The 13,170-nt window shown below is 39.2% G+C and overlaps 1 protein-coding gene across 2 annotated transcripts in view; it reads left to right on the forward strand.

Annotated features, from left to right (window-relative positions):
- The window catches only part of zmym2 (zinc finger, MYM-type 2), a 34,632-nt gene extending 22,248 nt beyond the window's left edge, over positions 1-12,384 (forward strand). Inside the window, exons 18-26 of one of the 2 annotated variants that reach the window (XR_015764925.1) lie at positions 27-173; positions 2,144-2,268; positions 2,349-2,523; positions 3,846-3,988; positions 5,317-5,431; positions 6,394-6,636; positions 7,521-7,662; positions 8,555-11,501; positions 11,658-12,384. Coding sequence is in view for 1 of the 2 variants with exons in the window: in XM_015007989.2 (XP_014863475.2) it covers positions 27-173; positions 2,144-2,268; positions 2,349-2,523; positions 3,846-3,988; positions 5,317-5,431; positions 6,394-6,636; positions 7,521-7,662; positions 8,555-8,780 (1,316 nt within the window). In the remaining variant the exon portion in view is untranslated. Of the gene's footprint in view, positions 1-26; positions 174-2,143; positions 2,269-2,348; positions 2,524-3,845; positions 3,989-5,316; positions 5,432-6,393; positions 6,637-7,520; positions 7,663-8,554 lie in introns of both variants that reach the window. The other variant, XM_015007989.2, reaches the window with a different exon arrangement.
- The last annotated feature ends 786 nt before the right edge of the window (positions 12,385-13,170 follow it).

The following is a 13,170-nucleotide window of genomic DNA, read 5'->3' on the forward strand; positions in this document are numbered from 1 at the left end:
GAGTCTGCCTGGTTTGAACGTTTCAGATGTGAAGCCTTTGGCGGTGAAGAGAGAGAGCGTTAAGGAGGAATCCTCCAGCTGTGGCGCCAAAAAAGAGGAGAAGGTAGAAGAGGAGGAGGAGGAGGAGGAAAAGTATGAGCCCGACCTGGACCTAGAGGCAGACTTCCCTCAAGGTAAACACCGTCCTGACATTTTACAGGAAGCATCCATACACTTGTTATATTCTTAATAACCATAAAGATATAATTCACACTGTTGTAGTCCAAGTTTGCATGTATTTGTATACGAATAAACATGTGCTTTAAACATTTAGGTCAGGAACAAATGACCAATCAGATAAACAATCGATCCCAATAAAACAGACAAAAGAAGAAAACAAAACAAAACGCACACAAAGGCTCTCAGACAGATGCAGTGGAAATCCAGACTTATTTTGTGGGAATTTTATGTGATAGACCAACACAATTAATTAAATATTTGTGAAGCAGCAGGAAAACTTTTTAAATTATTTGAAGTTTTCTGTCCTTGCGCTAAATTATTAGCTTTATTTTGTTAAATCCATGTTCTTCCTCAATTCTGCTTAAAAAAGACCATTTCCACGTCATAATGTTGCCACCCACATAAACTGAAACGATAAATTATAAATATTTATTACTCCTGAAATAGACTGAGTAATCGATTAATCGTTAATTGGAGTTTACAGATTCAAAAAAGGCCATTTGTTAAAAGAACAACACAGTGAGAGCTGCAATTAATCCAAAACTGTACAAAAAAACACATTTTGCACAGCATTTCAAAGCGCCGTGGCCGTTTTAAGGCTCTTATCGAAGGCAAACTGTTACTGAGTTCATCAGACTGAATCATTTGAACGTTCGGCTGTGCAACGATCAACACATTGTACCTAAAATGCTGTTCTGTCACCATCACGGTGTCGTCCAAGCTCCAGGAGTCGCTTTAATTCAATCTGAACCATTACTCTCTCTTCTGTTATCTCACTTCTTGCGTCACATTTTTGTCTGCAGAGGAAGAACTGAAGCTTTAGCCTATCGCGGCTTGTTTGTTTATCCCGTTAGCTGTCGGGTACATGGACGGATACGGCCAAAAAAAATGAAATCTTTTAGTCTCTGAGGTCCATGATGATCTTCTCACTGACCGTCCCTGTTTTAGTTTGTCACTTAATAGAGCTTTTATCTGGCGCCATCTGAATCTGCAGCTTTTTGGTGGGTCAGTACAACAACTGAGGCAAATATTTCTCCCTCTGTGTGTTTTTTTTTTTTTTTTTTCAGCACTGATGAGGCTCATGTTTTTAAGGTTTGGATTTTCTCAAGGGATTTGGAAAAGTGCCTGAGTTGTCTCATCATCTCGCTTTGTATTTGGGTGTGAAAAACTTTTCTTGCTGCGTAATTGAAGGTTTATTGGGTTATCTTGGACAGTCTGTCCCTGATTGCTCACATACAGGGGAGAAAAAAGTAAAAAATATTTCATACACCACGAATTCCTCGATTCAGAAGGCAGCATTACTTAGAACAGAACAGCAGATTTGTAAATAAGCAAAAAAAATAAATAAAAATTGGAGCGTCTTTAATGACAGATGTCGAGGTGTGCCCTATTACACTAACTAAACGCAGCTGAAAGTTGTAACCTGGATTTGAAAGACAAAATGTTAGTCAAGTTTTTTTGTATAGAAGTTCAAAGAGCTTTAGGTAACAAAAACATCATCCAGCCACCAATTGGGAAACCAGCAATAAACATTACATTTAGTCAAATATCGTCATCAAAATCATTAGGCAAATATAAATAAAATATATTGATCAACGTTCCAGTTATTAAGAATCACAGGCAGCTCTGAACTTGTGAGTTTTCAGCCTTGATTTAAAGGAGCTCAACGTTGGAGCAGTTTTCTGGAAGTTCAGTGGGAACAAGAACTGAATGCTGCTTCATGTTTGGTTCTGGGGACGCAGAGTAGAAACCCAAATGTTTGCAGCCTGCAACATGATGGGAAAACAGTTTGGCCTCACCGTTGGGCTCTTTCAGAGAGAAGTGTGAAGGATTTCCCCAAGTGGTTCCTCATTGCAACTCATTTCTGCATATTTAAACAAACCGGTGAATAATTCACCTGATCTTTTGTGCGTACCGTCCTCAGCGTCGGATCCCGTTCCGGTGCTGGAGGGAATGGACGAGGACATGAGCTTTTCTCTGCCTCCGGTCCTGGCAGAGGAGAAGGAGGAGCTGCAGGAGTGTGCGCCTCGACCTCGGCCCAGAAGACTGGTGCGTTCAGACGTGTGAAGATAGCCGTGTTATTCTCCAGCTCGGCACGCAGCCTGATGACTCTAACGATTCTGTTCCAGGGGAGTAAAAGGCAGGCCGTGGAGGATCTGCCTTCGTCCTCTCCGTCACGTCCGAGCAGCAACTTGGAAGGAAGGTCGCTGCCCCTCAAGTCTCGCTACGGCATCAACGCCTGGAAACGCTGGGCGCTCTCTGACCAATCAGAAGACACCAAAGAAAAGGATACCTCCAAACCAAGTGAGCTGAACCCAGACATGGAGAACATGAATGAAAAACTAGGATGCAGACATGAAGTGAATGGTTTACAAAAAGAAACAGGTTATGTTGGTCTATTTCAGGGAGTTTATTGCTACACACATGATGCATGTTGATACTTTAACATCTTCGCTTTACTGTTGATGTCGGCTTCAGTTCTGTAACGCCTAAACGTGGGATTTTGATTCAACTTTAAATTTGATGTGTTTTTATTTTTTACATATTAATGGAAAGAAATGAAATTGTTTTGCAAGTGTTTTATTTTTAAATGGGAAGTTGCAGCCTGGACTGTTTTTCATGACCGTCACAAAAGGCTCTTCCAAACTGCAAAATTCAAAATCAACTATTTTTCTTTTTTTTTTTTTTTTTTGCTGGAAGAAAATTTTTTTCTTAAAAATCACAGAGAATTAAGTTTAGGACTTGATTATACTGGAAGATAACAGAGTGGCCTAGAAGTTTGGAGTTTTATTTATTCATATTTTTCAAGTCCAGATGAGGTTTTGAATAAGACACGAGTCTGAAAAGTCTAGATTTTTTCCTTTATTCTTTTATCTAATTGATAAAAACGTAATTTTTGGGGGTGAAAAGGGATTTTACAGTTTTTAAGCTGGGTTTTGGTTGGGACACCAAGCAAATTCATACTTTCGAGATATATATATATATATATATATATATATATATATATATATATATATATATATAATAATTTTTTTTATTTTTTTTTTCCCCAAAACTAAATAAACGCATCGTGGCTCATAAATTAAATAGTGTATTTAATGCAGAATTTTTACTGTTGTCAAAACAAATGTTGCTGGAGGATAAATTGTCTTTAAATATTGTTGTTTTGAGACGATTTTCAAGGATTATATTGACAGTGACATCATAATGCAAGTTCACCTTCACAAATGCCAATAAGCTTTGATTTTCGTAAAGAACACTTTACGAAGCAGCTCTTCAACTTGTGCTCAGTGAAGGACGGCTATGAAATCACCTCCCAGATGATGAGCCCGGTGCTTTATCATCAGAGCCATGTCATTTATTTATGTTTATTTTGTCAGAACATTAGTTAAGTCACTCATGTTTGTTGCTTTTTCCTGTAGCCTCCCTCCTCTCACACACAAACACTTTGAGACTTGGAGAACCTTCCTGGTTGGTGCTGGATTTTCCTCCAGGAATCTACACAGTTATTGAAGACGTCTTACTTTAGACCACATGCGTTACTTTGATTATATTGATCCTCTTTCCCTCCCTGTTCCACAGTTTATTCGCAGTTAAGAGCCTGTGTACGTTTCCGTGTCTTGCAGCTCGGTCGAAAAGCAACCTGTTGTCGTTGAACGCGGAGGAGCTGAACGCAGCTCTGTCCCGGTTCGTCAGAGAGGCGTGCCGGCCAAACGGGGAGCGCTACTCTCCAGACAGCATCCTCTACCTCTGTCTGGGAATTCAGCAGGTCAGTGCACTGAAATGTTTACCGCCAGATCCCACAAAGCTTCAGCCATGCTTTCCTGTTCATGTGGACACGCACGTGAACTGCAATTCATCAAAATGAGACATCCAGATGATATAAACGGTTAAAGATGGAAAACATGTGGTTAATACACCTCCTGCACTAAACATCCATGATAACGCACGGGGTTTATTTTTATTTCTTCTTCTGGAAATTAGAGTAAATTGTGCCAAAAAGCTTTTCCAATGCTGTTTTAATGTCGACTGCTTTCACCGGTAGTCTAGACTCTTCTGCTCTCCTGAAGTTGTGCTTTTGGGTTAATCCACAAAAAACAATCATTCATGGCTTCACGTTTATTTTTTTCTAAATGCCACCATATGAGCTTTTTAAGCATGTTTTGCTTTTTGAGAAATATGAAAATCTAACTTGTAGAGTTGCATGTCTGTTTAGCCGGTTGGTGGGAAAACTCAAGATTTCCTTTTATAAAATAAAATGTTACTCTGCAGGTCTGCAACAAACTTGAACTGAACTTTTTTTTTTATACAGTGATTGCTTGTAATGTAGTTTTTTTTTTTTTTGTGAAAACAGTTTCATGTGGTCGTTGTTCTTTTACCTTTTTTTACTATAGACACAATCCAGAAAATGCCATTTCCATAATCAGCGAAGGTTCATTTCTTCTGTTTTTTATTTTTTAAGCAATCTTTATCAGCAAATACCTAGTCTGATCAAGTGTATGAATTAACGACAGTTTTCCTCATTTTACTGGCTCTATTTGTAACAACTGTAACAAAATAGGGCAAACAATTAAATTCTACAATTTTTAAAATAAACGTAAAACATTAAAATGGCTTTTGCTGACATGGCTGCTCTGTTTTCGGAGGTAGGAACCGAGTTTAGGGTGAGTGTTTCCAGTAGGACAGGTTTCAGTGCTGCACAGCCTTTTCCCTCTTCACCCATGCAAGGATCAGAGCATGGCTGCTGAGAGGAGGAGCACGTTTTTATCTAAACTCATCACATGTCGGAGTTTTCTGGCAGAAAAATGTAAGATCTGACTTTAGAGGATATTTATTCAAGTTTTGTTGAACGTTTCTAGAGTAATTTAGTTGAAAAGCTTTAGTCTTGGACATGCAGTTAAAATGTGGTGACGTTATTTCTGTAAGTCTAAGTGAACCAGTTGTGTCCGGTGATTATATCCATTGCTGTTCACATCCTGACCAACTGTGATGTTGACTTTTTGTTTCTGAGGACACTAAAGCTTCGTCCTCAGACGGCCTCCATGTTTATCCTCTGTGCTGACGTGAGCTTTTCTTTTTCTCTCTCTCCGTTTGAAGCATCTTCACGCCAAAGGCCGGAAGGATGATCTGTTCAGCGACCCGTGTTACCAGCAGTTTGGAAAGGAGCTCAACAAGGTTCTCAAGGACTGGCAGCCCAGTGTGCTTCCTGATGGTAAGAGGAGCTGAACTCACAACCTGCAGTTTTTACATGTGTCAAACTTGAGGCCTGGGGGCCAAATCCAGCCCCACCGGTTCTTTTTATGTGGCCCCTAGACTCCAGAAGGACGAATGAATAAAACCTTCTAGAGAAGTTATGTGATTAAATATCATTTTATCAACCAAGTCAAAGCACCTTTTATCAGAATATTGGTAAATTACATCAATCAGTCCCTCCAGATTTTTTGCAATTCCACGATCACAGAAAATTACACAAATCAGTAAATCCTGCACTTTTTATTTTCTTTCTTTTTCCCCACTAATGTGTAATTGAGATTATAGCAATTTTTTTTTTTTTTTACAGAAATGGGACAAACTTGTATGAGAATTAAGTCGAAATAATACAAGAATATTACGACTTTATTCCCAAAATATGATTTTATTATCATTATGAAGTTATTCAACTTTATTCTTGTAATATTATAACTTTTGTCTCGTAATTTTATTTAATCCTAATGCTGCCCTAATGTCTCGTTGTAATTTTGAGAAGTATCGAATGCAGACACAGCTGTTAATAAATATTTGAACCGTTTAGTTGGTTCTATCGGTACATTGAAGACATTCATGATGTTGATGTGACCCGACGTGAAAATGTGTTCCACGTCCCCGAGCCAGAGGCTATCAGTGGAACATGTGAAGCTGCATCTCTGCATGGCGCCTGGAAACAACATCATCCCTCACTGATAGCACAGTGACATGGTGAAGTGGCAGCATGGCAGGACACAAGTGTTCCTGTCAGCAGCAGCCGGCCGCACAGAGGCTCATGTCCAGTGATTATAACCTTTCTGCTGTTCACATCCTGATGCTCTGTGATTGCATTTTTGAAGTTATATGAGGACATGAGGGGGTTCCTAGTCTGTCGCACGGCGACCGTAGGCTCCTTGCAATGCTTACCAGAGTGCTTTGTGCTGCGTTCAGGCTCGCTGTGGGGCCGGGTGGAGGAGCAGAGCCTGTGGAGCGGTCGGCACCTCGGGGAGCAGAGTCCGGCCTCCCTGCTCCGCTCGCTGGTCTACCTGAACACCAAATACTTTGGCCTGCGCACCGTGGAGCAGCACCTGCGCCTCTCCTTCGCCAACGTTTACGGGCCCGACACCATCCATCCTGTCAGCAAGGAGCGCAGCGTCTGCATCCGCGTGCCCTCCATCTCTCAGGATCACCACGGTAACGCAGCTACCCGTGTCGGCTTTCTATCAATTTCTTATAGAATTGGATGATTTTTATTTTTTTTTTTCCTAAATCAACATGGTTTCAATACCAAGTTAACTGCTGGTTTAAAACTCCTTTAAACTTTATTTTTATTTTTTCTAGAATGTGATTTAAGACAAATACATCTGGTGCTTCACTGCAAAAACACTAAATCTTACCAAATATCTTATTACACTTGAAATAACAGAGAACTAACTCACAAGTAACTTTCCAGCAATATATAAGAGCTTGTTTTAAGTAATTCTTTAATATTTGTTACATCTACAAGCTCCACTGGCAAATTTTATTTTTTTACTTATAAGACATTTTCCCCCATGTAATAAGTGAAAAAATCTACCAGATTTTAGTACTTTTCCCATCAACATTAAGGAATTATTGACTTAAAACAAGCTGAAAAGTTACTTTTAAGTTAGCTTTATCTTACTTCGAGTAGACTAAAATATTTGCTCTAAAAACTAAACCAAATATACTAAGATTGTGTTTTTGCAGTGTGTGAGATTCAAAGAAATGAATATGCTTTATTTTTTTCCGTTAAGCATTTTATTTTCATTTTATCTTCACCCACTGCCATTGAGAAAACATTGAGACCTTAGTGATGTTTCAGCTTTCTTATATAAAATGGGTAAACACTTATCAACATTTAGAACCATCTGAAATAAACAAAAATATCCGGACTTCCTAAAATGTATTTTTTACCAAGCAACACTTTGCGTATCTTTACCAGGATATTATTTTTTTATGTTTTGTTGCTTCTTCTTGGGTGTTTTCCTATTTCAGAAGAGATCTCTGTTCTATATTTCACTGCCGTTCCTTTCTAAATGCTGCATTTCTACGCTCAGGTGAAGCACAGACAGAATCTAGGAGGAGGAAGCGCAAGCAGGCCGAGGTCAAACGGGACGAAAACGAGGCGGGCCACCCGCCTGTCCGCTGCCCGGTAAAGAAGCACGAGTGTCGTCTCTACGAGCTCTACAGATCCAAGTGGTAAACGCACTTTGATTATGCTTGTAGTTGTGTTATGCATTTTAGCTGCAGCATGAAAAATCAAAATCCCATTTAAATCACTTAGCTGAGATTTAAAGTTAAAATAGAAAAGTGTTTGTGTTGATTTATGAGCATCAGATCACTTTGATATGATTGTGTAAAAATTAAATATCACAGTATCTACAGAAGTATGAAAAATGTAAAGGATGTAGCATAATCTCATTTTACCGTTTTTCAAAGTAAAGGACTCAGAAAACTTGAGGAAAAATTACAAGAAAAAAAAAATGAAACAATAAAAATAATCTAATACAATTTTAAGCAGAGGATAACAAAAAAATATCTAATATATATTTTAACAATTACTATAAAATACAAGGTAAAATAACTGAATGTTATTTGACATTCTGATTAGCTGCTGGTCAGATTTATGGTTTTAGGTGGTATTTATGCTAAACAAATGTAATAATTATTGAGATTACAGAATATAAATGTGAAAACTTTCTAAAAGTTGATCTTTCTTTACATATTTTGTAGCTTCGCCTGTCAGTTTGCATAGAGGGGCCCCCGGACGGTAGCTCAAGCTGTTTGAGAGCCCCGGTTTAAAACGGACAGAAATGGCCTTAAAAAATCTGATAAAACAAACATGGAGTCCAATAAAACCTGCTCAGTCCTGTGATTAAAACTCTTTGCTGTTCACATCCTGAACTTTATGTTGACTGGTCAAAGATGAGGACTGAAAATGTGGCTTCATTTAGTTTCTTTTAGACTAGATTTGTTTTGTCATCATCTAACGTCTTTCTTCACTTCTACCCCCAAAACCCTAATCCTTCCTTCCTTCATCCTCCCACCCCATTTTGTCTCCTCTCCTCCTCCGTTTCTCCCTCCCGTCCAGTCCGCCGTTGCTATGGGAGCGCCTCGACGTCTTCTACGTCCAGCCGGACCCGGCCCGCGGCCCCGGCGACCCCGTCTGGTTCAGCTCCACTCCGCTGGAGCGTCAGATCCTAGAAAGCCTCCTGACCAGAGTCCTCCTGGCCAGAGACATTTACACAGACAAGCCACTCCGGGGGGAGGAAGAGGAAGACGAGGAGGAGCGCGGCGAAGGAGCCGGAGGAGAGTAGCGCCCGCTTTCGGACTCCCGCTCAGAAACCCGACGAGAGCGTTCGGGCGGTAATCTAGTCGTGCGTTGTCCCCTTCACCCGTCTCTTATCCTCGTCTCTTCACCGACTCCAGTGACTTACTGTTTCCTCCTGGTGAGGGACGCCCACGGCGAGCAGAGGAAGCTCACAGCGGCCCAGGCTTCTGCCTCAAACAGGAAGTCGGAGGTCGAAGCCTCTGTTTTGTTTTTGTTTTGTTTTTTTTTTGTTTTTTTGTTTATTTTTGTTTTAGAGGAAATGACGGCCACATAGGTGAACCGAGCGAGTGAAGTGAGCCGAAGCTCGTTCTTACCTTCAAACACCCCCCCAAAAAAAAAAAAGGTTAAACGGACGGTGTGGATGTGAAGGGATATCAGGATATTGTTTCCAAAACATGCAGATTTTAGTTCTCAGGCCAGCAACTCAAACATATAGGAATATCTCAGTCGTTCCCTCCTCAGGCCGCCACTCTAAGAAACCAGGAAATTCCTCCTCACGTGTGTCCTTTTCACTCTCACCGGATGGAGAAAGTAAAGCAAAAAGTATCGCAGCCTGACCCCACGGGGGAAACGCCATCCTTTGTTTAGATGTCATTCTCTCACTTCAGCAGGTTACGAGTCTCAAGTTTAGTTACAAACGCCAAAGTCCGCTTTGCATATCAGAGTTTAAGTTTCTCGATTCTGAAACAAATTTGTTTGAATTTCGGTTCCTCCCTGATGACGCTGTGAGGGGAGCGGGTCAGCGTTCTCCAAACGGTTTTATAAAAAGAACATCAGATTCTGAGGTGTTTTTTTTTTTTTTTTTTTTTTTATTTTCATCCCACTTGGTTTACTGTTAATGCATTCATGCTAGAACTCCACTTGAGAGAATAACATCCTGTTGGTTCACCATTACACAGACAGCATATGACTTGTTCTGGTTATTATAATGCCAACACTTGCACAGTATTCTGTATCCAGCGCTCAGAGATGGTTTTATTTATATTAGAGATGCACCGATCAGATATTTTGTGGCCAGTTTCTGATCTCCAATTTTGGAAAGTAATAACCTGATACCAGTTTTAGTCATTTCTTTAAAATCTATTATTAAAAACATTTCTTTTTTTTATATTTCTACTTCTTGACACCAAATTTATAGTAAAATAAAATGTCTAAGAAAGAAATCGGGCCAAAGTTGCACAGCTTGCACTGTTACTACATTTAAAGCTTTTGGGTCTGATGCATCTATAAACTAAAAACCCCTTTAAAAAGATTGACTGTTGCCTATTTATTTAATTTTGAACATGTAATACGCACCATCTCAAAAGACATAAATTTTTTAATATTACGCAGCGCATTCAAAATAATTTAATTCTCCGCATTAACATCTGAGAGAAAAGGCCGGTATGTTTTCATTGAATTTTGTCAATTATAGTTGAAGTGAGCAAAGATGTCTTCTGTCATCAATTATTTATACAAGGAGCAGAGGTGACGTCACACCGTGTGAGTGAGAGAGCAGTCAACATTACACAGCTCCGCGGTCAAAACATTCCACGGTTTGAAAACAAATGGTTTACATTTTAAACCTACTTTAGGGGGCCATCACTTCCTGCTTGAGCTGCTACAATCCTCTTTAAAAGGATAAAACTGCAACTTTTCTGCAACACCTTTAGCTTCCTGTTAGCATTGCTAAAAAAAATTAACACCTGAAATGTTTTCTAGAACCTTCAAACATCCTTTGCGCTTCCTCTGACTACTTTTCTTTTTGAATAAAGCCGTATTACGTCATTCGGTAACAACTTCCACACAAAAGAGCTGCTTGGTTTTTATGTGGTGTGTTTACTGACTGGGAAAAGAATGGATTTTTTTTAGCTTCTGGCTGGTTTGGAGTTGATGATCGAGTGAAATCGGCCTGTTATTCCAGCAACCAGACAATTTCTTGGTGCATCTCTAATATTCTGTCCGTGATTCTCTTAAGCTGTACAAGGGAACTGGTTTAATTATCAACATCATAAGATGAAACCAGATTTGTACATTGCGATAGACGGTCAAAATCGACGCCACGAGAAACTCAGAAATGCCGAATTTAAATATCAGAGCCAGATTATTTAGTTTGAATTGGATTAAATTATCTTAACTTCAGAATGTCCAGTTGGCTGAACTCATCTGTGAAAAGCAAAAGGAGGAAAAGCATTTGCTCAAACTAGCATTGCTAAGGCCAACTGAACGGCGTTTTCTGTAGCGATCGACTTACGTTGACGCTTGTACAAGGAGCTACTTTGACACTCTTGAGAAATGTCTTTAGGAATCAGTTTAGCTGTTTTTTTTCCCAGGTAAAAAAAGAAACCAAGTCGTCAGGATGACTTTGAGGACACGAATGCTTGAAAATCAACAATGTGATGTTCCATCATGTGTTGTTTCACTTCAGGTTTCTGCACACTCTTTAAAGGTGGTGTTATAAAGTCTTCTTGTTTGTGTGTTGTTTTTTTTTTTTTTCTTTTTTTAAAGTTGTATAGCCTCTGCATCGACTAGGCTGCCTTAACTCGCCTCCCCACGCCACCTGAACGCGGCAGAGCGCCGATCCCAGGACAGATCGGACCGCCTGCGGTTCAGGAGGCGGGTCTACCTTCCAACATGCTGCGTCTCTATTGGTTCAACCTTGCTCGTGTGATGTAGCAATACCAGAGTACCGAACCCAGACTGTGTGTCATAAACGCGTCCGATTCAGGTTGGTTATCTCACTAATCGTCAACACAGGAAAAAACAACTGCAGCTTGCAAACCTGCAGGATTAAAAGTGTCTCTAAAACTTATTTATTCCTTTTTTTTTGTTAATGTGTTGGGGTTTTGCGGCTTTTCTTTTTCACCTCGTTGTCACTCATTAGTTGCTGCTGTCTGTCCTGCGGTGGTGAAGGATCCCGTGAAGCATGAAGGATGAGCATAGTTTGAGTACGGAGCACTTCTTTCCAAGTCTCCCATTTTCCTGACGTGTTTTTTTTTTTTTTTTTAAATAGACGTCTAGTACTGCAAAGTAAAAACTTTTTTGTTGTAGCAAATTATTCATTGAATATTTTTTTATTCAAAACAGTCGAGTTTTGTTTTTTTTCTACTTGTCTCTTAAAGGTTTTTTTTTTTGTGGAGCTAAAACTCTCTGACTTCAGGCTGCTTCTCCTGTTACGTCAGACTTGCCTTGTGTGCGTATTCCCAGTCGCTGCTTCCCTCGGACTGTGACGTTCTCTGAGGAACAGATTGTGTTTAGAGGTCTGGATCTGCAGTGAACACACACACACTATGGCGGTATATTCCCCAAGGAGAATATTGGTCAGGTGGCTCCATGCAGCTTAAAAATCCAAACATTCAAATTTTCAGAGGAAACCAGTTAACCAGACTGATTTATTATTTTTACTTTTTCCTTGCTGGACTGAGAGGCAACAACCAAACCTGCCACTGGTTTGGCCCTACAGTACACGCTGTGGCTGGCTTTAACGCCTAATGTGAATGTGCCTATCTGTATATAGTGAAAGTGAGTGATTGTGACCTGAATCCGATGCTATGTGTATGGGCTGTTCTGCCAATACGGTTATGTTTAATAAATGATTTCCTTTTTTCTAACCAGACTTGTTTCTGATGCTGTTTCAAGCGTCTGCTTACTTATCACTTTTTAACTTTTACTTTTAGTTAAGTTTTGGTTGGGAACACAAGTTCCTTTTTAAATTCATTGAAGTTGGTTTGCATCTTTAGGGCACATTTGAGTGAAAACGTTAGTTTTTATTTCCACGTGTATGTAATTGTAGTAATTTAGACTCTAAAGTTGACTGCTGATGTTGCTTTAAAAGTTTCTTAATGAAAATAAATAATTTAGGAAAAATGTTCTGAGTAAATTTACAAAGTTTAAGAATGAATTGCTTGTCAGTGGGTCGAGTTTGGAAATAAATAAAAAACTGAAGAGAATCCCTTTCATTTCCAGAAACAAATTAATTTTCACTTTTTAATTCATATTTGGCTAAGGGAACCCAAACTACAAACTTGTTTTTACAAACAAAAATTACAAAAGTGAAAATAAATTTTTCTGGAAATGAACAAGATTCTCTTCAGTTTTTTTTTTTTTTTTTTTTTTTTCCAAAAAAATTTCCAAACCCAACTCATGCATTTAAATATTCGCACACGTAGACAATGTGGAATTTTTATGTTCAGTAGTAAAATTACGACTGAACAAAAAATTTAAAATGGACTTTTACAAATTCAGAAGATGATTCAAATGTTCTGAATTTGTTCTGTATTTGTTACAGTAGCTCAGCCTGAAAATTTGCTTCCTCCTTTAAAGCTGTAAGGTAAACTAAGAGTAACTTCTAGCTAGAGCTACATCTTTTTTTTAATAAGTTTTTTAACCTTTTGCTA

The sequence above is a fragment of the Poecilia mexicana genome, unplaced genomic scaffold (assembly GCF_051168715.1).
Source record: "Poecilia mexicana isolate PSO_F unplaced genomic scaffold, ASM5116871v1 scaffold_2, whole genome shotgun sequence".
NCBI lineage: Eukaryota > Metazoa > Chordata > Actinopteri > Cyprinodontiformes > Poeciliidae > Poecilia > Poecilia mexicana.